Consider the following 26,119-nt stretch of genomic DNA (forward strand, 5'->3'; position numbering starts at 1 on the left):
GACTTCTAAGTAACATTTTGCACTGGACAATGAAGAACTCAGTCAGGTGCACACAGGAGATACAGACTCCACTCCACTGATGAAATGGAACAGTAGAAATCACCCATCGTTTGCAATAACGGAGTGAAAAAGCGTACTGTTGTCACTGAAGTACTGACATAAAACAGAGGTCCAGGTGGGAGCTAAAGAGCCTACCAAAGTTGAAAAACAAATCCTGAGCTAGAAACATGTAAAAACCCTGGCTGCTCACATACAAATGAGTGATCACCTATTCTATAGCATTAGTGGAACAAATGCACATTTGACAGGTAAGTCAAATTGTTCTACTGCATTGTTGGTGAGTAGTGATGTCTTCACTTCTCTACCCACCAAAGCAAAAATGCTTGAGAGCTGATATTTCATACATTAGAGGGCAGTAAGGCTGCACACAAGCTCCCGGGGATATGGAAGATTAAGTATGTTCTAGGAAGGTATCCTCAAGAAGTGCCCAAAGAGACTTTTTCTGCCTTCTTATAGCCATCTTTACTTTCTGTCTTCACAATCTGCTATTCTGCATTTTTGTAAAGTTCAGTTCTTAACAGGAATCTCTTCCCAATCAGCCTGAGTTACATTCAGGGTCCTCAGACACCTCCAGTTCTAGCACCAGAGTTACAAAGTGACTGTTTCCCAAAGCTGCCTAACATTCTAGCAGTAAGAATGTATATTAACAATTATGGCTCATTCTAACTCATGTTAAAACCCTTTAACCTATGCTCAATTTAAGTCACTCACCATAACAATGTTAAAGTTAATTTGTATTTAAATGTATGTGTTAGTCCATTTATTTAAAAATAGGCACTTTAGGACTTATTAGCTGTATGGGAAGATTTGTTTACTAATATAATTACCAATTTGAAAATGACACATACCACACCTGTAATGGAGACAGATCAAATCGACTCTACTCTGATTTGAAGTGCCCTAAATCCTACTGTTCTTGTTCCATCACAAGCATGGATTTCATTTTGTTCAATTGTTTTCCCACCCACAATAAGTTGTCAAGAAAAAGCTGAATGAATGGTAAGTGCAAAAAGGAAAGTTTATTTGAAATTCATATCTTCTATTTACAAACAGTAGCATTTTTATACAAGATCAATGTAGGTTATTCGGTCACTGTGGAGTGATCAATTTTTAACCTGTGGTTTGGTCCATCAACATTTATATATTCTTTTATTATAAAACCTTTCAAGTACAGAAGTCATTTAAGTCTATATAAGCTCTTATATTAAACTCAGCTATTGGATGTGAAGACAATGCAAGTTGGTCGTAAAATGGCACTATCGTGATAACTTACAAAATGACTGTATTAATGATACTTTACATTTATATAGCATTTTCTCCAAGGATCTCAGAGTACAACAAAAACAGGTCAAACAGCTTTTTCCTAAACGGGAAATTGAGGAATAGAGATTAAATGGCGTGTCATTAGGTCATATGAGTCAGTAAACCCAGTGAACCCACATCTATCAATTCATAGTTCTCTACTCTCAATTTGCATTGAGCAAAGTAGCTCAGTTTATTTTAAATGGGTATTACCCAAATCATGTAGTTTTAAGAAAAAGCTGGACAAATTAACAAGTGTGACTGTATGACAAGGTTGCTTATGGTGGTGGGGGGCTGAGATCAGCAGCTTTGGGGCTCACTTCCAGTTTATATCATACATTATTCAAAGCTCATGCTTCAGGGTTTCAGCTGGCTACCTGCAGGGGTCAGGAAGGGATTTTTTTTTTAAATGATGTCTTTCCTAAAGCATCGGGGATGCCCACAGCTGGAGATGAAACACTGGACAGGGAGGACCAGGGCTCTGAGTTGACACTGAGTAGTCTCTCTCTCAGGTGCTTGGCTAGCTGGTTCTGGCTCACATGTAACTTGTGTAACAGATCACCATACGTGGGGCTCAGAAGGAATTTCAGATTGGCAGTGACTGGGGCAGGGAGGCGGGAAATGACCTTCTGCTGCAGCATGTGGGTGCGGGTCACTTGCCAGGATTATCTGGCTATATCTCACTTAAATAATTTCCCTGCCATTGCAAGGGCTTAGGCATTGGCCTGTGGCACTTAATAGTTTAGTCTCCTGTGGGCTGTACTATTTTAGTTTAATTTAGGTTGTTGGGTTTTGTGTGCGGGTGCTGGCCTGTGATATAGAGCCAGTCTGATTAGATGATCTGGTGGTCCCTTCTGGTCTTGAACTCTGACTCTATGATCACAGAGAACAACAGATTAATGCAAGTTACCTGAACTCTGGCTGAGAGCAATATAGACTGACCTCTTCAGTTTGAAATGTTTTTGCTTAAAGTAGAAACCAAAAAGAGCTAGTCTTTCTGCTTAGAAGCAATTTACCAGTCAGTCAATTTGTTTATCATTGTCTCCTTGTAACAGGTATATGTTACCCAGGGAGCTACAGAAGCCTGGATTCTAGTCAGGAAATATAATTAGAAAACGAAGTGGCGATGGTTTGGCAGAAGCACAATGTGTTGCCATAAAAAGAACCTCTGTGTTCTTGCTCTCTAAGGCCACTGAAGAAAGTCTTATGGAAGTGATTTAAGATACCCTTTGTTTTAATCAGACATCAACTCCCTTAAATGACTAAAGCATAAAGTCTTTGAGAAAGTTCCTTGCCTGGTGGCACAGTGGTGAAAGGCCAACAACAGATTGCACATATAAGCCACAAAAGCCTCGAATGCAGGAATAGCACCAAACTGGTAAGAAACAGATATCAGGCTATTATCTCTTGTAGATGCTGCTGGACCTGCAAAAGTAGAACAGATGTGGATTAGTTACATTACCACCAGCAAACAATATATATTGGCTAAACAAACCTTAAAGTGAAAATCTATGTACCATCTTAATGTCTGGCCTCTTGTTCTTTTTTTCATTCAGACACTGACTAGCAACTGAATACATTTTGTCAATGGAAATGGTGTCCCAATCACTCATTTTTTCATCAACATAATCTTCAATTGTCTTTTCCTCATCTTCAATTTCTTCTTTGATACTTAACTGTAAGAGAATTTGGTAGTGTTAAAACTGTTTTGAGTAGAACAACTTTTTAAAAGGAGCAGTGAGGTTTAAACTTGAGTACTTTACATTTTTCTGAGAGATAGGGTGGGTGAGGTGATATCTTTTATTGGATCAATCTCTGTCGGTAAAAGACATAAGCTTTAAACACGTGCATGCATGCGTGCATACGTGTAGAGGACAAAAAAACCAAACCAAAACAAAAAAGCCACCATGGCTAAACAGCAGAGTAGGAAAGGCAGTTACAGGCAAAAAGGCATCCTTTAAAAACTGGAAATCAACTCCTAATGAGGACAATAGAAAGGAGCATAATCTCTGGCAAGCGTAAAAATATAACTAGGCAGCCAAAAAAGAATCTGAAGAGCAACTAGCAAAAAGACAAAAACTAACAGCAATTTTTTTAAGTACATCAGAAGCAGGAAGCCTGCCAAACGACCAGTGGGGCCATTGGACAATCAAGGTGAGAAAGGAGCACTCAAGGAAGACAAGGCCATTGTAGAGAAGCTAAATTAATTCTTTGCATTGGTCTTCATTGCAGAAGATGTGAGGGAGATACTCATGCCCGAACCATCCTTTTTAGGTGACAAATCTGAAGAACTGTCCTAGATTGAGGGGTCAATAGAAGAGGTTTTGGAACAAATTGATAAACTAAATAGTAATAAGTCACCAGGTCTCTTCACCCAAGAGTTACAAAGGAAATCAAATATTAAATTGCACAACTATTAACTGTGATATGTAACCTATTGCTTAAATCAGCCTCCATACTAGATGACTGGAGGGTAGCTAATGTAAAGCCAATTTTTATGAAGGGCTACAAAGGTGATCTTGGCAATTACAGGCCAGTAAGCCTTATTTTGGTACCCGGCAAATTGGTTGAAACTATATTAAAGAAGAAAATTATCAGACATAGATTAACACAATATGTTGGGGAAAAGACACCACTGCTCTTGTAAAAGGAATTAATTCCTCACCAATTTATTACAATTATTTGAGGGGTCAACAAGCATGTGGACAAAGGGTGATCCAGTCGATACAGTGTACTTGGACTTTCAGAAAGCCTTTGACAAGGTCCCACACCGACCGCTCTTAAGCAAAGTAGGCAGTCATGGGATAATAGGGACGGTCCTCTCATGGATCAGTAACTGATTAAAAGACAGGAAACAAAGAATAGGAATAAATGGATAGTATCACAACGGAAAAAGAGGTAAATAGTGGGGTCCCACAAAGATCTGTACTGGCACCAGTGCTATTCAACATATTCATAAATGATCTGGGAAAAGGGGTAAACAGTGAAGTGGCAAAGTTTGCAGACAATACAAAATTACTCATAATGATAATGCCCAAAGCTGACTATGAAGAATTACAAAGGGATCTCACAAAACTGGGTGACTGGGCAACTAAATGGCAGATGAAATTCAAAGCTGATAAGTGCAAAGTAATGCACACTGGAAAACATAATCCCGACTATACATACAAAATTATGGGGTCTAAATTAGTTGATACCACTCAAGAAAAAAAAAGTCTTGGAGTCATCGTGGTTATTTTTCTGAAAACATTTGCTCCATGTGCAGCAGCAGTCAAAAAAGCTAACAGAATGTTAATAACCATTCGGAAAGGGATAGATAAGACAGAAAATGCCATAATGCCACTATATAAATCCATGGTCTGCCCACATCTTGAATACTGCATATTGTTCTAGTCGCCCCATTTAAAAAAAAGATATATTTGAATTGGAAAAGGTACAGAGAAGGACACCAAAAATGATTAGGAGTATGGAACAGCTTCCATCTGAGGAGAGATTAAAAAGACTGAGAATGTTCAGTTTGGAAAAAAGAGATGACTAAGGGGGGATATGATAGAAGTCTATAAAATCATGAAAGGTGTGGAGAAAGTGAACAGGGAAGTATTATGTGAAGGGGTAAATAACACAAGGACCAGGAGTCAACCAATGAAATTAATAGGCAGCAGATTTAAAATAAACATAAGGAAGTACTTCTTCACACAATGCACAGTCAACCCGTGGAACTCATTGCCAGGGCTTGTTGTGATGGCCTAAAGAATAACTGGGCTCAGAAAAGAATTACATAAGTTTGTTGTGGATAGCCATTGATGGATCTATTCGCCAAGATCATCAGGGATGCAACCCCATACTCTGGGTGTGTCTACATCTCCCCCTGCAAGAAACTGGGACTGGATGACAGGGGATGGATCATTCAATAATTGCCCCTGGATGACAGGGGATGGATCATTCAATAATTGCCCTGGTCTGTTCACTCCCTCTGAAGCATCTGGTAGAGGGAGATGTAGAGACACCAAGAATATGGGGTTGCATCCCTATGTTCTTTTAATACAAACTTAGTATAAGTTAATTATTTCAGTATATATTCCATTTTAAATAGAAGATGTAAAACAATTTTCTGCTTTTAGATGGAACACAAGCTGTGAACTTTTACCCAGTTAAGGCTCAACAGTCCCTTACTGAGTTCCCCAGTTCTCCTGTTTGCAAAACAAAGGTGTGATAGCTGCCATGAGATAACTTAATTTACTTCAGGAAATGGTGAAGGATGCATGATAGAGTGTGACTGGTTCCTTTCTTTTGTTAGGAACGGGTTTACTTCTATGGAATTGTTGAGTCCCTTTTCCCAGATGTTGATGCCATGTGTCGCCCGTGGCCCAGAGGGGTAGGATAAGGCGGCTGCCTCAAAACTGGCCTTGTGTTTTTCCTATTCTTGATTAGACTCTCTCCCACTAGCTCAAGAAGCAAGGGTTCCTGCATTACTCCTGAAAGAAGACTTTGGCAACTGGAAGCACTGTCAATACCTCCTGGGTGGCAAAACTTGGACTTCTCCAAACTGGAAAATATGGTTTATTATAAAACTATTCTGGAATGAGGAGGAAAAAAAAGTCAGTACCAGTAACTGTGGCTCCCGGTTTTCATCTATTGGCGAAAGCCCGGTTATTATTTCCAGTAAAACCTACAAGAAAACCAAAAGAGGTAACAGCTAGGAAAGCATCCAGAAACAGTTAACACATAAATAATTTAAAACAAATATAAACAGAAGATTTTGTTCCTTTATCACAGTTTCAAGTGCAAGTCTCTAGGATCACGGCTTGCAAAGAAAAGCACATTTTTGGACATAACTGGCTGACTCCTGCCTCTCATTTCCCCCATTCCTGGAAGAGCAGGTGAACTCCTTGTCTTCTCTCACCCCATCCCTCCTAATGAGGTTCTCCATTTTCTCCCTCTCCTGCCTAGCTGAGGGGAGAAATTGGTTTGTCACCCCATCTCTATTTCCCTTCCATTTTCACCTTGTGTGCAGTATGGACATTCCCTGGAGTTCTTCTCCTGACCCCATATGGTGGTGGTCATTTTTCCTATTTACCACCCCCTTCCTCCCCAGCAGGTGGTGGGTATTTTTCAGGTACTTAAACATTCTTCCTTGTCTTTTCATCCCCCAAGCTGATAGTCGGAAAGCAGGAGCTGACAGCTCTTGTGATGTTGGATAATCTGTTCATATTTGGGTTCACCACTTTCCTGAATAGAGCAAGGAGCACTAACACTCCACTCATACTGATTTACGAGCAAGCTAGGCATGAGGGGCATCAATTACTGTGCTTCAGCAGCACACTGCATTCAGGTTTGGGGTTGTTTGTTTTAAAAGCAGAAAAGTAAGAGAACCAGTTCCCTGTTATAAACTGTGCAAGTGGAAACCGTATTTAACATATAAATGTAACATCTTAAGGATTGTAAAGCCAGGATTAAATCAAATTGGAACAAAAGTTTGTGATCTTACATTGATGTTCCACAGCATCAAACTCACTTTTCAGCAGAATAGCAGCCACCAGTAGTAGATTTAAATGCCAGTTCTAATTAGCATTTTCAAATACCTTCAAACAGCGCAACAAAACAAATACATTTACGCTTCAGGTACAAAGTGGTTTCCTTCAATCAGTAAACATGGCATATGCAAAACAAAATGGTGACAAATGCCAAGTTTTCCATTTCATGAACTTTGGCTTGTAAATGTTTTTCATTTCTAAAAAGGAAACAAGTACAACGGTTTTCTATTTGCTACTCACCACACCAAAACTGAAAATATCAGATTTGGGTGTTATCTCTCCACGCAGTGCTTCAGGTGCCATATAAGCTGCTGTTCCCACTATTCTATCAGTCATGATGGTTTTTGTAAATTTCACAGATGCCCTTGCAAGTCCAAAGTCAGAAATTTTTGGCACAAATGATTCATTTAGTAAGATATTTGCACTGAAAAAAAAAAAAGTTATTTGTAGTAGTGGAGTAACTCTGTTTTCTATCACACTTTTAGAAGCATTTAAAAACATCTGTACCTGAACTGTACTCACTATTTTAACCAATATTTGGAATCTGGAGAACTCACTGAAGTTGATGATTTACTTTAGTAAGCAAAATATGTGCAAGTGATCTTTGATGGGAATCTACCATAACTATCAAAACAAACTGCGCACTAAATAAATCAGTAACTGGCTGGTCAGCAGACTAATCCATGCACAAGCTCTCTTGGAGACTAACAGGGAGCAAAACTAAAGTACAGAAACTACTTAAAGGCTACTAATCCTGTTACATTCGTGTCCCAAAATTCTAGGCACAGCTTGAATACTCCTCCTTTAAACAAAGCTGTAAAGCCTTGTTAATTTTAGTAAAGTTATTGACATAGAATCCTCCACAAAACCCTCTCAATTCTCTAGCTCATCCTACACAAAACACCAAAGAGCTGCTTTTGGTGCATATCCATGAGCCAACAAAAATGGCGAAGGAGGCAGAAGGAAAACAAAGATGTTTATTTTCCCCTTGAAGCATGAACATACCAAGTTAAGGGAAGTCACCTCGGCATGTCCACATATTAACTCATCCCACTTGTCTCTCTAACATCCTGGGACCAACACAGCTACAACACCACTCCATGCATGTAAGTCAGGAGTAGGCAACCTATGGCACATGTGCCAAAGGTGGCATGCGAGCTGATTTTAATTGGCACTCACACTGCCCAGGTCCTGGCCACTGGTCTGGGGGGCTCTGCATTTTAATTTAATTTTAAATGAAGAGTCTTAAACATTTTAAAACCCTTATTTACTTTACATACAACAATAGTTATATTTATAGAACGAGACCTAAAAACGTTTAAATGTATTACTGGCATGCGAAACCTTAAAATTAGTGTGAATAAATGAAGACTCAGCACATCACTTCTGAAAGGTTGCCGACCTCTGATGTAAGTCATTAGTGGCCTTAAAGAAAAACTGCATTGAACTAGGCTAAGCTAAATGAAAAGGGAAAAAACTCATACTTTTTACTGAATATAGATATTTATTTTACTATTTTTAAATTTAAATATTTTTGGCTTCTAGAACCTGAGACAGGATTAAAGAACTTTGATACCTAGACAGTATCTCTCCATTTTATAACCATGCTACTGGAACCATAAGAGACCCATAGGAGACATCTCAAATAAACAAAGCCTATTAGAAACATTACTATGTCCATCCTCTCAGTCTTACTCTTAGAGCCTTCTAAGCAAAAGGTTTAAACATAACCATCACTTATGAAAGATTACTAGCTGCCTTAATCTTAAAAATAGACCTGCTACAAAAGGATCCCTAATAGATAATCACAGCTACAGGCCAAACACTAACCAAGGGTCCATCCACCGATGAGTGATGCGCTTAACTCTAAATAGGCCAGTGGGAACACCATATGTGAAAAAACCCACAACTTTTTAAGTAAGTCATAGTTTCTTCTCAGCTTAAGAAGGCCAGAAGCCTACAAGAGAGACCATAATTTGATATGCTTCACAAAGCAGAATGGAAGCGAGTTCTATTGTGATTGTGTCCAACTACAAAAGACCAACCCACTTCTTTACTGCATACAACTCAATCAAGAGTTAAGAGCAACAATGAAAACAACAATTCAGTGATGGCTTCCCAAATCTGCAGAGACCCATCCTTGTGCTTCTGTTATTCAGTTTCCCCAAGCTGCAGCAATGTGAAGACTGACCAGAATCTTGTTTAATTTCTCCACAGCTATTCATTACACCCATGAACACAGAAATTATAACAATTGCCTTGTAATTGTGCTCCTTCTGCTTGGAAAAAATATCAGCAGTAGCAGTTACACTCTCTCACTGAGCTATTCACTGTGAAAAAGGACAAAAAACAGAGTCCAAGCAGGGGAGGAAAGGAGATGGACAAAGTGGTACAAAGGGAGAACAACTCCCTCTCACAGCGGTCAGGAAACCAGAGGAGGGGTAAAGTAGAAGACACTCTGTTCCCCGGAAATTCCAGCTGCTGGGAAGCTTGAGCAGAGGGGTGGTTCTGACACACACAGAGTCAAAGCAGCAAGGAGCCTTTGGGGTGGGAGCTGGAGTAAGAATACTCCCTTTTTCCAGCACCCAGAGAGGATTGCAGGGTTGAGGTGAACTGGATTCAGCAGGAGTGTTGCAGGAGCCAGAAGGTTCTTCATGACCTCCTCCATGACATTATCCTACAGTTCAGCCAGTCACAATCCTTCTCAAGGTCTAAGATGCTTGTCCCTGAGGGATGTGGCTTGATTGCTTCCCAGGCATTTCTTGAAATAGCTTGACTGCTTTGCTACTCTGAAAAACGCTACACAAAAATTTATCTCTAAGACCTGGAGGTAGCAGAAATTGCTTTGGGGATAACACGTGAGTGGAAGAGTCCACTTCCTCTGTACACCATTGGCATGCAAACTTGATTAAAGCCAGTCTCCATTACAGAGGTGAGGTTATTTTTTGGTGTTGTTTTGTTTTTAAAATAGCAATAACTCAAAGGAGGCACTCAGAGGAAATTCTCCAAAAGAAGAGGGTTTTCAGCTGAAAACTCCCCCATCGAAGTTGTCATGGTGCAGCATTACTAAAGTGACAAATGTAGTGACCAGCAAAAGCTCTTACACTGGTCATAGTTAGACTGGTTGTAGTTAGACAAGAACTGACTTTTGGATACACTAAGCAACCACACATCAGCTGTTCTACAATGGCAGCTCATGCCACCTTGACAGGAGCAAAGTTTTAGAACTCTAGCTATGGAAATTCTCATCTGGCCACATCTTTGCAGCACAGATCCAAAAATAGTATGACAGAAATCTTTTGCAGGAAAGGTTCATGTCCTTGAATAATTTTTTGAAGTGATGTTTTGAAGGTCTGGTCAGTCTCACTAAGATTTCATTTGTGGAGGAAAGATGAAGCAGACTTTGGAAAGAGACACCATACTCAAGAGAGAGATAGTATGTTCACACAGTGCAAGCATTAAGCATAAAACAAAATCCAGAAAGACTGTATAACGAAGAGCAAGTTGCAAAGTCATTATGATACTTTGGAAAATGTGAAAAGATTTGGGGTCAATTACTTTGCATAAAACTGTTCTGTATACATATGCAGCTGTTCTGATATTCTCATACACTTCTACCCTGATATAACGCGACCCGATATAACATGAATTCGGATATAACGCGGTAAAGCAGCGCTCCGGCAGGCAGGGCTGCACACTCCAGTGGATCAAAGCAAATACGATATAACGCGGTTTCATCTATAACACGGTAAGATTTTTTTGGCTCCCGAGGACAGCGTTATATCAGGGTAGAGGTGTAGGTAAATCACTGTGAAATAAAGTTATCCTTAAAATGATTGACAAACAGGCCTTGAAATCTTAGGTAAACAGTCCTGATATAGAAAAATAGAAAATATTGTGATAAGAATTCTATCAAAGTGGGTGTTTGTAAGAACCAGGCAACCTTGGCAAAGAGGTTCCCTCTCTAAAATGCACTCCGTGGAAAAATTTGGGGCATTATTGAGCATTAGCAGCTTTTACCTTTTAACATCTCTGTGAATATGATTGTTTTCATGTAAAAAGCTGATGCCATTTGCTGTACCTTGAGCAATGTTACACCTTGTACTCCAAGGAACTGGTGCAGTGTCATCCTTAAAAGAGAAAGGAGGGTGGGGGGGGGGGGAGTGAAAATACATCAATATATGTATTTGATTTATAAATATGGATCCCAAAAGAGGAGGTAGATCTATGGAGGACTAGTTAGCACATGTTCCTTTATTCTTCATTCACTACATCAGTTTCCGCTCTCCACCCAAAAAAAAAAAAAAAATAGCGTTTGTAATGGTAACTGATAAGTCTGAGGTCTGGTCTATGTTTACAATTTAAGTCAACTGTCTACAGCGCTCAGGGCGGCGAAAAAAACCCACTGAGTCCCACAGCTATGCCTTTCTCACCCCCGCATAGACATGGCTAGCTCAATGGAAGAATGCTTGTGTCAACTTAACTACTGGGGAGGTGGTGTTCCTCCGGTGACAGAAAAATACCTTCCGTCGCTGGAGGCTGCATCTACACCAGGGATCGGCAACCTCTAGCCCGCAGCCCGCCAGGGTAAGCACCCTGGCAGCCTGGGCCAGTTTGTTTACCTGCTGTGTCCGCAGGTTCGTCTGATCGCAGCTCCCACTTGCTGCGGTTCGCCGCTCCAGGCCAATGGGGCTGTGGGAAGCCACGGCCAGCACATCCCTCGGCCCGTACTGCTTCCCGCTTAGCCTGGCAGGCCATGGGCCAAAGGTTGCCGATCCCTGATCTACACTATGGTGCCATAGCTGTGCTGCTATAGTCCCTGTAGTGCTGACATGGTCTGATTTCTGATCCAGGAACATTTCTACTCCTGAAAGGGGAACACAACGATCAGATACAGTCAAAAGTGTCTGCACCACATTAGAGACAGATGAATGCTTCCTAATGCTGCATTAAACTCTTGAAAGCAGTACAGAGGCCTGATCCCAAATCAATGGAAAGACTTGAAAAATCAATGGGAGTTAGGCATCTAATGGAGTTTTCAAAAATGCCTAGGTGCCCATCTGCATATTAAGGTACCTAAATACATTTTTAAATGCGGCCCCTAGTGACTAAGACACTTGTGTATCATTAAAATGGGGGTGAGGAGGAAGCATGAAAAAATAAGAGATTAGAAGCAAAGTTCATTTTGCTTCTGTCTCCTTTTGGGTCTAAAACAGGAAGATTACATGGAATTTAGTAAAGAGACTATAGTCTATAAAAATCTGGTTTCAGCAACTCAGGAATAAAAAAATTAAAAAGCTTGTCTCTGCAATCTCAAAAGACTGATGATCTTTAAAACAGAAGGCATGGAAATATTATTTATATCACTGGTACATCTATCACCACTCCACTTGAGGCCAATTAATTTCTGTGCTAAATGGATAGCAGACACTTTAGATTTTAGCCATCCCTTGTGATTCCCTCAGTACTGATAGAACACAGCAATTATATATGACAGATCAAGATCTCAACTCCAGAGAGTAGGTTTTGGATGCCAAATAAACTTGAGGAGACACTGTTTATCATTAGGTCATTAACACTTTTTCCTTAACTCTCAAGTGACCTAGGGAAGAGGAAACATTTTAGGATAATTAAAGACCTAACTTTGTAATTAGGGCAAACTCATTTGGCTATATTGAAATCTGAAGTGATAATAATCTGTTATGTTTCATTTCTCTTGCATTGCTTTCAGCTTTGGTCTGACAGTTTTAGCTGCTTTCAGTAGGTTATTTTAAAGATTCATAAATGTTTCTCTCTTTCTTCATATGTGTAGCAATATGTAGATTTGTCAGCTTACATTTCCTCTTCCCACCCCTTTTTATTTTAAGAACTGCATCAGGTTGTTTCAAAACTTGCTCTTTATTGCTTTGATTTTACCTACATACCGGCAATCACCAAATTGCAAATCGAAGAGCTAACTACATCGGCAACAATTACATCCTAGATTTTATTTTAGCCTCAGCAGTTGCAACATCACATCTACGCAACCAAAGCAAATTGTTCCAGTCAATAAAAATCTTTATGAACATGAATGACAAAGTGAAAAGCTAATGTTCCTTCACGAAATGATTGCAAACATACAATTTACCAGCACAAGATTTTCACTTTGGTTCATGGCACTAATTAGGCTGGGAGAATGGGGACATTTAACTCCCCCGATCTGTAGCTGAGTCAGCCACCTAGGGAAGAGGATGGGCATGAATTCCCCTTTCTCCAGCTCAGCTCAGCCTAGGCTCTGTGTAGTGAAGGGGATGAGCCAAGAAAGCACTGCCAAGTACCCAAGTTGTTCTTGAAAGTCAGCAAGCCCAATAAACATTCTGACAACCACCCATTTCCCTCTCTGGTCATTGGATGGAGAAGCCTTGGGGACATAATAGGGAATAAGCTTGCTCTCTCCCTTGCATGCAAGGGCCTGGTCTATTTCTGCCTCCCCTTCAGACTAGGAGTGCTCTGCCCAGCTCCCTCTTTCCCTAGTGCTGATTCGTGAGGTTACAGAGACAGATAGCAAAAGATTTTCACACACACCCCTTCCAAAGAAAGAGACTTGTCTACAAGCCAACTTGCATCAGTTTAAAGTGGGTTTTTTTGGTTGTTTTTAAACAGATTTATTTACACTGGCACAAGTTTGTACACCAAGACACTTACAACTGGTCTACACTCAGATGTTGCATTAGTATTAAGTTAGTTTTTAATAAGATTTGTATCAGTTTAGTAAAATCAAAGTGGACACTTTTATAGTGGGTTAACCCTGGTTTATAATGGCTTAGTTTGGGGCTTGCACCAGTTTAACTAAATTTGTTTAAAGACACACCTTTAATAAAAACAGTGAGATTGTCTTTTACACCAGGCCTTATTTCAGTTCAAGTGTGTCTTATTTCAGTTTAGCTTGATCAGTTTTCTACAGGATTAAGCTAAACTGAAATAAGCTACTCTTAAACCAAAATAAAGAATATCTATAAGCAATTTTAAAAAAACTAAACTAAAAAAATCCGTTTTTTAAAAATCCCCAACAAATACCTTTTCTGAAACTGGTGCAAGTCTGTGTGTAGTCTAGACTGGCATTTAAAGTCTTAACACTGACATAGTGGTTAGCTTGCTTATTTCATGTCTATAATGTAACTTTTAGACATGTAGTTTTTCTTAAATGGAAACCATTTTATAAGAAAAATCTAACCCTCTTGAGACTAATGCAAAAGAAACTAGTCACCAATGTCCGAAAGATGTGATCTTTCAGGTCTCTCTTCCTGAACAGGAAGTTCTTGAGATGAATGTGTATACTGTCAATTTATAATCTTTGAATAACTAGTTTTATTACTAACCCACATTTTTTGTTGTTGTTGAAGTCTTCTAAAGGGGTAATACTAGATTAGGGTTAGAAGGAAGTTATGCTCATTTGGCTCAGCACTGAACTAGGAATCCACATGAAGTAAGAAGCATTTCTTCTCATGTTTATACTGTAAGTTACATCTGTAAATCAAACTGACATTTCTGTGCCAGCTAACATTTTCTCCTTCATGTAGAGGTAGCTGCACACGTGCCAAAGACGGATGGCATTTATTAGTTACTAGGAGGCTCAAGCCTACAGGAAAAGTCATTTCCCTAGATCAAAAGGAAGAATTCTACTTACAGAAAATATTTATTGCTTAAATACTACTCTTCTGCTTGCTAAGCATGGTTTACGGCTTTTGACACTGACTCCCATGCTCTGGAAGTGTCAACTGATGTTACAAGGACAGAGACTAGGGCAAGAAACAAAGACTTAGATGCTGTATGCCTGACAAAAAATGGTTACAATAGACAGGGTGAGAAAAGAGCATCTTATCACAAAAGATAATAGATTGCTCTATGAATGGTATCATTTAAAAACCAAACAAAGAACTCTGGCACTCACTGATAACAAAGTTACAGGTTTTTCAACATTTCACAAAACTTTCAGACGTTTTTTCAGCTCTCGGGGAACTGCCATTTTTCAGACAGATTGTTAAAGACAATGGTCTAGCTTGTTCTAATTAATTAATATTATATCAGATCTCTTAATAAGTTAAAATGTTTGTATAAAATGTTAACTGTATTTACCTTCCAGCTGGAACATAGTAGAATATCATAGCTTGACCACTTCAAATCCATTAGTGCAGGGGTCGGCAACCTTTCAGAAGTGTTGTGCTGAATCTTCATTTAGTCACTCTAATTTAAGGTTTCGCGTGCCAGTAATACATTTTAATGCTTTTAGAAGGTCTCTTTCTATAAGTCTAGAATATATAACTAAACTATTGTTGTATGTAAAAGTAAATAAGGTTTTTAAAATGTTTTAAAAGCTTCATTTAAAATTAAATTAAAATGCAGAGCCCCCCGGACCAGTGGCCAGGACCTGGGCAGTGTGAGTGCCACTGAAAATCAGCTCACGTGCTGCCTTTGGCACCCATAGGTTGCCTACCCCTGCATTAGTGTCTCAAGGACATTAGAATAAACTTCTAGTCATTGACAGAGGTAGAAGACAAAGTTAGAAAAGTAATAATAAATCTCACTTACCAGACAAGCCAGTCTGTCAAGCAATGAACCATTGGGCATGTATTCATAAACCAGACAGGGTTGATCACCATCACCTGAGAAACCAAGCAGTTCTACTAGGTTCTCATGTTGACACCTGTGGCAAAGAGAAACCTTAACAATTAGTTCTGCTGCATGATACTTCTAACACTTAGAAAAAAAAAAGTTTAGCCCTGTTAGTGGTTCGGTGTGTATTATTGATTAGTAAGACATCAGATGACTCAGCTCAATTAGTTTATTAATCAAAGGCAGATCAGCATAACCAGAGAGGTTCATACATTATCAATCTCTGGGAAACAGAGTCGTAGCAGTTCAGTCCGTCTCAAAATGAAAGCTTAATTTGACATATAGTTATAGTCCACTTGTTTATGACAAGTAGAAGATTAATATACCTTACTCCCCTTTTTTTTAAATCTAGCTTCATAACTATTTTTCAGGTGCAAACATCTGTACCAACCATATGCAACAACATTCCAGATGTTAGTAGACTACAGAATACAAGTTGCATGTAGATACATGAATTGTTTTGTACTAATGGTACCCAATAATATATATATATATACACATTCCTTAACAGAACATACATCTTATTTCTGACATTCTAGGAATTCAGTCATAGTTTTACAACTTAGCCTAAATGCTTTGCATTTAGGAAATATATGACATTGGCTAACAGCCCACAAACTCAATGGGACTACTAAACTGTGTAGAATTAATCATAAGCCTAAATCTTTATCTTGAGCAGAAAGAATCCACAATAGTTTTGCAATGTTTTCACTTAACAGTTTCCAAACTATCCCATGCAAAACTACAGCAAAGAAACCCTAAGGCAGCAAGCTAACAAGGAGAACTCTGTAAATGTAGGCAGTCTATACCTACAGTTATGCTAAATTTGCATGACTTAGTACCTACTTTGCCATTGTTTTTATTTCTTGATCAAACTGCTGTTTCAGATCTTGAATGCTTACATCAACCATCTACAAAGACAATATTAGTTCTCCATTAATTTTGAAGGTGATATTACATACAAAACAAGTTTATTGCAAATCTTACTTGGGGGGACACCTCTTTTTGTAAACCATAAAAAATTGGTTTGAAACAGTTGGCAGTACAATATGTCCTACGTAACATCCTCATCACACATCTTTGCTGACCCAGAAAGACAGTACTGATTCGTATTCAGGTGGTTACTCTCACAGATGCAAACACCTCTCCTTCCCACCCCAACCAACATCCTCCTGTAGAAAGTGATGGGCAGCCCCACCCATGCCCACATGCTTGCAAGGGAATTTCCTATTTTCCACTGCACTGGTCATTGCATTTCAAATCCTATCTAATAGAACGTTTTTTCCTGTATTCATACCAATGGGGAGGAAGGTTGCTCTTGTGGCTAAAGCACAAGAGTGGGAATCAAGAAATCTGGGCCAAGATTTAACAAGAAAAAAAATCAGATGCCTAAGTAAGGCTCCTAAATCCATGTTTAAGCACCTAAACGGAGCACCTGTTGAAGTCAATGGAAATTAGTTGGTGCTCAGCACTTGGAAGGGAGCGGGGATTCAGACCACTTTCTTAGTCCACATTTAGGCACATGTTTTAAAGTCATGGAACTGGATCCCATTCTTGGCACTACCAGAGATTTCCTTTGTGACCTTCCAGAGTCAGAGTTTTAAGGCCAGAAGCAATCACCAGATCATCTAATCTGACCTCCTGCACATCAGGTCACTAAACCCCATCCAGTTATCCCTGTATTGAGCCCAATCACAATATTACAGTCCTCAGGAAATTAAACTACTGTGTACCACAGGCAGAGAATAGGAGGGAATGAATGTTCCAATGCCAGAGGCCCCGTCAATGGCAGGGAATTGATTTGATAAAATAGACCCAGATGATCCTAGCAAGCAATCCCTACCTATGCCACAGCAAAAACACGATGTCCCTTGCCAATCTGACCTGGTGGAAAATTACTTCCTAATCCCCAAAATAGCTATCAGTTTGATCCTGAGCATATGAGCAAGACACACAAGCATCTGAGAAAGAATTCTCTGTACTGCCATGGAGAACTGGCCCACTGCATACCATGTCCCATATCCAGCTGTGGCCGTTTCTGATGTTTCAGAGGAAGAAGAAAACAAAACCCAGAACCCCTGCAGGTGACCAGCTGAAACCCTGAAGCATGAGATTTAGGGAACATAAAACACAGGACTGGAAGGAACCCCATGTACCACTGAACTCAGCCCATTATCCCTGCAGGTAAACCCATCATACCATCTCGCTCTTAAATGTATCAAGCTCTATCTTAAAGCTAATTAGATTGTTCCCTCCCACCCCATAGTATTGGGAGGCTATTCTAGAACCTTACTCCTCTGATAGTTAGAAAACCTTCTAATTTCTAGCCTAGATGTAATTCCTAGCTAGTTTATACCAATTGTACTCGTGACAACTTTTTTCTGTACGTTAAATAGCTCTTCTCCCTCCCTGGTTTTTATCCTCTTGACCAAATAACTTGGCTTCTCTGCAACAGGGACTTTTCTCAGGGGATCAATGAAGGATGTTCTCTCCACTTCCCCCTTGCGGATGGTTACAGTGTAACATTTATAAAATAAAATTTTGCCACTACTTGTGATGGAATCATTGACACTATATAGTTATTCTTGATCACTGTTACACAGTATTCTCTTGTTCTTTGAAATGCTGATTAGAATGACAGAATGTCTTTAGGGTCTTCCACACAGAACTTGCAACAGTCCCCTTAGTAACAAACAAACAAACAAAAAAAGTAACACTGTAGACTTCTCTCCCCCTTAAATTTTCAAATCCTCCACTGCTAAGATTGTGGTCTGGACACTGAGCCTCAAGGGCCTGGGATAAAAAGCAGCAGTAAAATATTAGCATAATACCAGAACTCTTACAGGGTTCTAGAAATACATTTATTCCCTTGTATGACAGATCAGTTTTATTGTATGTGTTTGTAACCTGAGTGGTCTGACTGATTTCACTGGGACCACTGGTGGGGGAGAGGGCTGCAGAAGTAGGATCCCATTGTTCAGTTTCCTAAGAGCTACAAGACTGCGCCCTTGGAAAGAGAAATCTGGGCTCCTACACAAAATTCTGGCAGCTGAACCTTAACTTAAGATATTTTACTCAGTGTTTCAAGATGTAGCAGCACAAAAATGCAGATAAAAGCTTATCTTTTTCACTTCCAGTTGGAGACAAGCTACATTCTCCTCCCAAAATAAGCATGTTAGTTACACTGTCCCTCTGAATAACCCATAAATGACAATGTCAATTACTTTAAAAGCTAAAAACACAGAACAATATGTAATAACCTATATTTTTCAAGAATTGAAAAGATTCTTTCCTTAGCAATTCAATCCTTTCCATTTAGAAAAGGTTATTTTTTTCACTGTGTGGTTTTTAATGGAACTTGAAAATGAGATCTCACAGCATTATTATTTACTTCCTTGATTATAAGATATGTTGACATCCTAGTTCCAGTTAACAGCTAGATCACCTGTTTTTCCTCTAATTGCAATACTATGCTTAATAATACAAAAATAAATATTTATACTTAACCAGCAAGTTTATAATAGATAAAAGTAAAAATATTAATGGAATGTATATTTAGCTCATGGGGTCACTCACCCAGTAATGAGGTAGAGACCTTAAAACAAAAACCAAACAAACACCAGACACATCTGAAGCACAGAATCACAGAAATCAGAATGGGAAAGACTTACAAAATCATTGCTCCAACCCTTACCAGTACTGGATTATTCCTTTCTTGGCCTTTAGAAAACTCTTTTTAAAATGGAGCTTCCACACCTTATCTTGGAAGAACCTAAGTTGAACTAGGATAAAAAGTTACAGAGACTACCCATTCTGAAACTTCAGAGCACAAACTGATCACCAGGCCAGGAAAAACTTCACCTCTACAGTTCATCTCTGTCAGTTGCATACTATTGCAACATCTGGTGTATACCACAGTAGGTGAAGGAAGTTAGTCATCCTCTGAAACAGCTAGTATTGGCCCCTTTGGAGACAGACATCTCAGTAGATGAGCCATTAACTGCTTATACAGCAAAACCTATGTTACTAAAAATCCCAACAGGTGACTAACATTTTGATGAAAGAATAATGCATTTTTAAAAAAAAAGAGTTCATATCTGACAAAGTCTCACCCAACTGAGTTTTCAATTATCTCAAATTCTGGAGTATCCCTGTCACTTATAAAAATACTGAATACGTCCACCTAAAATACACACTAGTAACACCATAAAGCATACGACGCTCATACAAAATAGTTATGACAACTTACTGCAGCAAGTTTTTTCACTGCCACAATTCTGCCATTGACGTAGCCCTTGTACACAACTCCAAAGCCTCCTTCTCCCAGTTTATTACCTCCAGCTGATATAGGCCGTTCATCGAAGTTGTTTGTAACATTTTTCAACTCATGGAACCAAAAGCTGTGAAAACCTGAAAGAAGGAAACATTTAGGATGGAACTGAAAGCTCAATTTCACTGTAAGGTACGTGTGTGCGAAGTGGCTATTTAAACAACAGATTTCCCAGAGCACAAATAATGGCATTGTGGATCTTTAATTCTGGATTCATTGCAAGTTTTAAGCCAGAATTGCTCTCTCTGAGTAGACACCAGAAAATAAGAAAAGCAAACAAAGTACAAGTGAGTTAGCTATTCTTTGATAACTTTGCTCACTATTTGCAGGTACTTCGAGTACAAATATCTTCCAGTTCCTTGTGTGGAAGAAACCAGATATACAGTCAATTCAGCTTTAATTTTAGAGCTCAGGAGCCTAAAGCATAGCCCATGAAGCAAATGCTCCAACAGTCCAACCTCATCACTAACATTGATGTAGAGCACATTGGAATTAGAAGCTTCTATATCCAACACTCCCCCTCAGTGACCTTGTTAATAGCAAGATGGAGCATGCATACTGAAAGTTTGTTGACCACAGGCCAAAATCCCTTTATGCAGGCAGCACAAAAACTGGACAAGGGGTCAGAGGCTTCCTATGGGGACTTGCAAAGGCATATCAAAATCTGGCCCCTTGGTTTCTATACAGTAGAACCTCAGAGTTACGAACACCAGAATTACAAACTGAGCAGTCAAGCACACCCGTCATTTGGAACCAGAAGTACGCAATCAGGCAGCAGCAGAGGCAAAAAAAGCAAATACAGTACAGCACTGTTCTAAACGTAAACTATAAAAAAAGGAAAGCACCATTTTTCTTCTGCATAGTTAAGTTTCAAAGCTGTAGTAAGTCAATGTTCAGTTGTAAAACTTTTGAAAGGACAACCATAACATTTTGTTCAGAGTTACGAACATTTCAGAGCTATGAACAACCTCCATTCCTGAAGTGTTTGTAACTCTGAGGTTCTACTATATGTTCTTTTTACTTCTAGAACTTAGGTAAAGGATGTGTGCAATGATGGAAGGCAGCAGCTGAAGCTGCATTTAATTTTACCGTAGTGCATACCTGTGTCACTAAGTTGCAGACTGTTGTTCTCTTGAGATAAGCAGGAAGGAGCTGAAAGTTGTCCCTCACTACTCTGTGCTAGAAGAGGTGTTGCAGATATTACTGTTTTTTCCTGTACAGGCATAGTTTTATCTATAGGCATAGTTTCTTGTGAAGAAAAAGGTACCATAATATCGTCTGCCACCCTAACAGCATCTGCAAATGAAATTAAAAATATATTGAAAAGTGCTGGGAAACAGAAAATCATAGGTTACGTAGCATCAGCATTTAGTAAAGGCTGACATATCTAAGCTTCACTAAACGTGACATGTTCTGTATGTGTCTAAAATTTTAAAATATATACCCCTTGTAACGTCCTAAAGAATTACTCTTAATCTTTATTATTAAAAAAAATAAGTCAGAAGAGATGTAACCACCTTCAGTTATCATTTAAACAAGCTAGTCATGTCATTTCTTTTAAATAGAGAGCTACTGTGAAGTTACAAAAGATCTATGTAAATGAAGAATGCAATATGTAGATACTGTGGAGAACAGAATTACCTGGAAGCAAAAGACTAGCTGGTGCTAGGAAGTGATTCCTGATCAATAGCTCCACAAGATCACCAACTGTACAGTTTGCTGTTCCCCAGTCATAGAGTAATTCACAGGTAGGGCTCTTTCCCATCTTTATTAGCCCTTCAAACCTCCTTAAAAGACAAATTAAAATCAAATTACTTTTTTAAATAAGAAGTGACCTGCAAAGACCCGGGGGGAGGGAGGAGGTGAGAAGGAGGATGATAGGTTTGCACCCTTTCTTTGTTTCTTCATGGCATAAGCAGGAGACCTGAAAAGTTAAAAAAAGCAGCTTTCTTCTGTTTATGCCTAATATTTTAATGGTAGAAAAATAAACTCTTTTTTCCTGTTTTTGCTAGAGGGTGCTGCTGGAAGACCCAGGTAAGTTGACTGGGAGCCTTCTCAGCCCTCAAATGAAGAGGAATGGGTGTTGAATATTTAGCAAAGAGAATGTTTCTTCCACTTGTTTGTTAGGTGTTCCAGTTAATAAGCTGTTAAAAATTTTTAGACAGCTTGACTAAATCCCTCAGGTAGGTTTCACTTCCTTGGTATTCATCATATCATACAACTAGTTCTTCAGTTATTCATGAAGTCTTCCAGAAAATGCAGGGTAACAAGACCTAGTGTAAATAACAACAAAGAACATACATGCAGAAACAAAAAATCTCTTTCATCAGAAAGATCACAAACCCAATTTTAAAATACATCTGCGCAGATCATTTGAGCATTCTTCCAAATACACACAATATTGCTGCATATGTGAACAACTACATGGTGTGTTATCAAAACAAAAATAATTCTTATATTTTTTGTTCCATTTTGACTTTGAGTTTGCTTGGACTATTCAACTTGAAAGGGACAGAAACTGAATAAAACTTGAACCTAATTAAATGTCTTCACTGCTTTATTATTATTTACAGAAAGGCAATTGAGGCTTTCGTGTTAAAAGAGTACTAAAAATACGTAACAATTGGGCTTAAAAATTTACCCTAATTGTGAGCTCAACTGTCAAAAATTATGTGAAAGTTTATAAGATGTTACAATATCCTATAATAATAAATGTTGATGGGAAAAGGTATGAAAAAGAGACAGACTGAAAACTAAAAATTAAATTAATCTAAATAAAAGGGCCTACTGATATGGTTTAAGGGCTATGTTAAAATCATGCTGTGTAAAAAATAGAAGATATGGAACCAGAAATTAAGGAACCAAAGTTGGTGTGTTGGACATTAGACCCAAACGGTAGACAAAATAATGAGGGGATGGGCAATTCCACCCCTCACTCCCTTTTGGTGTCCTTAAAGAAAGAGACTTTAAGTGAATAACTCAAGTAAAAGACTATTTAATCAGTTTAAGTAAAGTAAAATGGCTAATAGCCACTGATGGACCTACCCTCAATGCATAAGGATAAGATTTTGTCATGGAGGTCACGGATTCCATGACTTTCAGAGACTTCCGTGACATTTTTTGCTTCAGCTTCATCCCTGCAGCTCTAAGCCAATGCGGGCCCTCACAGCAGTCAGTAGCTGCCTCAGACAACAGGGGCTGGAGCTGTCAGTCCCTCCCTTTATTTCAGTAAAAGTCACAGGTTTCCATGAATTTTTGTTTATTGCTCATGATCTGCCTGTGACTTTTACTAAAAATAACCATTACAAAATCTTAATCTTATCCATTAACTTATTTAGTTCTTTATTGAACCCAGTTATACTTTTGGCCTTCACAACAACCTCTGGCAATGATTTCCACAGGCTAATTGTGCATTTTGTGAAGAAGTACTTCCTTTAGTTTGTTTTAAACCTGTTGCCTATTAACTTCATTGACCCCTAGTTTTCTTGTGTTATGTGAAGGGCTAAATAACACTTCCCTATTCACTTTCACCACACATTCATGATTTTATAGGCCTCTGTCATATCCCCCTTAGTCACCTCTTTTCTATGGTGAACAGTCCCAGTCTTTTTAATCTCTCCTCATATGGAAGTTGTTACAAGTCACAGGAATGCGGACATGACATCTACATTAAGTAACTCAATTTGATTAAAAACAACAAATCTATTGTCTCATGACTTTTATATAATACCTTATATGCATTTGGTTGTATCTCTTTTCGCCAGAAGGGTCTTTTATATCTACTGCTAGCTTCTTCCATCCTTCTTGTGGATCAATGAAATCAGCCAGTTGCATCATGAGTTTATAGCCAATGCAGCGCACGTATGTTGAAGGAGTTATGGATTTGCTCATCTTCCTAACAAATGCATTGCATCCTTTTAATACAGATTCTTAATTAAAACTACAATAGACATATGACTCACTGTTCTCTTATTTTAATTCACTCGTTTTTAATCGCACCATCACCCGCTTTCATCTTCTTGATTCTTGCCACTACTCTTTCCCCTCTTTCTTCCTCTTCCCCTCTGTTAATATTTATATTACGGTACTAGAGGTCAACTAGGCCAGAGCTCCATTGAGTTAGGCGCTATATAAACATGTGCAGTCCTCCATTTATGTCCATCTCCAAGTCCCTCCCACGTAGCTCACTTTCCCCACATCCTCTCTCATCTCAGTTCCTCATCGTGCCTTCTGCCCCACAACAGGTTTGAAAAGTTGTCCCTACCCAACGTACTTCACCATGTGACCCTATTGCTACCCCCCCTGCCCCCCCGGCTTGCCGGGCCACAGTACCTTGAATGGGGCCCGGCCCACGCTCACACACACAGAGCAGCGTCCGACGGCCACGGCACTTACAGCGAGGGCAGGTAAGGCTGCGTCCCCGGGCCTGCTGGCTCGGGCCTCGGGCTCTGAACCCGCTGGGGCAGGAAGCAAGTGATCGCTGGGTACCGTGTACAGCGCCGCGACTAGGGCGGGGCGAGCGGGGCAGCCGCGCAGGCTCGGAGCCGCCGGGGCGCACAAATGGGGCGGTGCAGGATCGGGCCCAGCGGCGTCACCCCCTCTCGCAGGATCGGGCCCAGCAGCGTCCGGCCGCAGCCCAGGGCGTTCGTGCCCCGCCCCGCGCAGGGTTGCGGGCCCAGTGTCCCGAAGAGCCGGCGCTAGGACCGCAGCGGCAGAGCTCCGAGGGCCCCGGCTGGTGGGCGGGGCAGGAGGCGGAAGGGCCGCGCGCCGGAGGTAGGAAGTTGCAGCACCAAATGCCTGGGAGGCGGGGGGAGGGGAGGAGAGGAGAAGGGTGGCTGAGTGAGATGGGTCGGGTCGGGCCTGATACCTGCATGGTCTCAAGCGAGGTTAAACGCTGCCTGTGTTGATGGCTTGGTTGTGAAAGCACCAGAGTCTGCATATTTCTGTGTAACGTTTTGATCAGCGCAGGGTTGTTTATTTGTCAAAGCAAAATGCCGCCCAGAGACACCCCACTAAAAAGGCTCTTTCTTTGGACAGGTGCCAGGCTGTTGTGAATTAACCTGCTGAGCACACCCAGCCTAACAGAAATCTAGTGCCGCAGATGTAATAAGCAAGGAGTAAATGCAACAATCCTGGTTTGTTCTGTGTCAGCCCTCTGCTGTGCTGCTCTTTCCTGGCCATCCCCCATGCCTATCTTTACTGTGCTTCTGATTTAGATTGCGTTTGTAAGCTCTTCAGGTCAGTGCTCCTGTATTTATCTACCTATAAATACTCAGCTACAGAACATGTTTCACGGAAAGATCTCAAAGCACTTTACAAACATACATAAGTGTAATTATATATGAGAAAACTGAGGCACAGAGAGTTTAAGCCCAAGGAGGATGAGGTGAACGAGGCTTTCTTCCGGCAACTAACAGAAGTTACTAGATCACAGGCCCTGGTTCTCATGGGGGACTTCAGTCACCCCATTATCTGCTGGGAGAGCAATACAGCAGTGCATGGACAATCCAGGAAGTTTTTGGAAAGTGTAGGGGACAATTTCCTGGTGCAAGTGCTGGAGGAACCAACTAGGGGCAGAGCTGTTCTTGACCTGCTGCTCACAAACAGGGAAGAATTAGTAGGGGAAGCAAAAGTGGATGGGAACCTGGGAGGCAGTGACCGTGAGATGGTCGAGTTCAGGATCCTGACCCAAGGAAGAAAAGAGAGCAGCAGAATACGGACCCTGGACTTCAGAAAAGCAGACTTTGACTCCCTCAGGGAACTGATGAGCAGGATCCCCTGGGAGAATAACATGAAGGGGAAAGGAGTCCAGGGGAGCTGGCTGTATTTTAAAGAATCCTTATTGAGGTTGCAGGAACAAACCATCCCGATGTGTAGAAAGAATAGTAAATATGGCAGGTGACCAGCCTGGCTTAACAGTGAAATCCTTGCTGATCTTAAACGCAAAAAAGAAGCTTACAAGAAGTGGAAGATTGGATAAATGACCAGGGAGGAGTATAAAGATATTGCTCAGGCATGCAGGAGTGAAATCAGGAAGGCCAAATCACACTTGGAATCGCAGCTAGCAAGGGATGTTAAGAGTAACAAGAAGGGTTTCTTCAGGTATGTTAGCAACAAGAAGGTGGTCAGGGAAAGTGTGAGCTCCTTACTGAATGAGGGAGGCAACCTAGTGACAGAGGATGAGGAAAAAGCTAATGTACTGAATGCTTTTTTTCCCTCTGTCTTCACGAAAAAGGTCAGC

General features: G+C 40.1%; 2 protein-coding genes across 20 annotated transcripts in view; one reads left to right on the plus strand and one right to left on the minus strand.

Annotated features, from left to right (window-relative positions):
• Window positions 1-1,059: 1,059 nt before the first annotated feature.
• IRAK4 (interleukin 1 receptor associated kinase 4) lies at window positions 1,060-24,942 on the minus strand. Of its 6 annotated transcripts, none has more exons than XM_039505444.1 (12): window positions 24,746-24,942; window positions 23,609-23,773; window positions 21,520-21,665; window positions 20,980-21,174; window positions 19,798-19,958; window positions 16,395-16,459; window positions 15,465-15,579; window positions 10,917-11,026; window positions 7,137-7,320; window positions 5,969-6,031; window positions 2,880-3,038; window positions 1,060-2,787 (listed from the first exon to the last, which is right to left on the minus strand). In XM_039505444.1, exons 2-12 carry the CDS (start codon window positions 23,767-23,769, stop codon window positions 2,755-2,757), a joined length of 1,392 nt encoding a protein of 463 aa, XP_039361378.1. In that variant the 5' UTR covers window positions 23,770-23,773; window positions 24,746-24,942; the 3' UTR covers window positions 1,060-2,754. The 6 variants fall into 6 exon arrangements, with proteins under 6 accessions (XP_039361378.1, XP_039361370.1, XP_039361391.1 ...); XM_039505436.1 differs by lacking the exon at window positions 24,746-24,942 and adding an exon at window positions 24,274-24,401; XM_039505457.1 differs by lacking the exon at window positions 24,746-24,942 and adding an exon at window positions 24,211-24,380 and having other exon boundaries at window positions 23,609-23,792.
• Window positions 24,033-26,119, plus strand: part of PUS7L (pseudouridine synthase 7 like) — a 31,335-nt gene continuing 29,248 nt past the window's right edge. For 5 of the 14 annotated variants that reach the window (XR_005589613.1, XR_005589612.1, XM_039505326.1 and 2 more), the window contains exons 1-2: window positions 24,034-24,284; window positions 24,916-25,116. The gene's annotated coding sequence lies outside the window, so the exon portion shown is untranslated. Of the gene's footprint in view, window positions 24,285-24,448; window positions 24,652-24,697; window positions 24,710-24,803; window positions 24,826-24,915; window positions 25,117-26,119 lie in introns of those variants that run through there. The other 9 variants (XM_039505414.1, XM_039505417.1, XM_039505351.1 and 6 more) reach the window with 8 other exon arrangements.

The sequence above is a fragment of the Mauremys reevesii genome, linkage group 1 (genome assembly GCF_016161935.1).
Source record: "Mauremys reevesii isolate NIE-2019 linkage group 1, ASM1616193v1, whole genome shotgun sequence".
Taxonomy (NCBI): domain Eukaryota; kingdom Metazoa; phylum Chordata; order Testudines; family Geoemydidae; genus Mauremys; species Mauremys reevesii.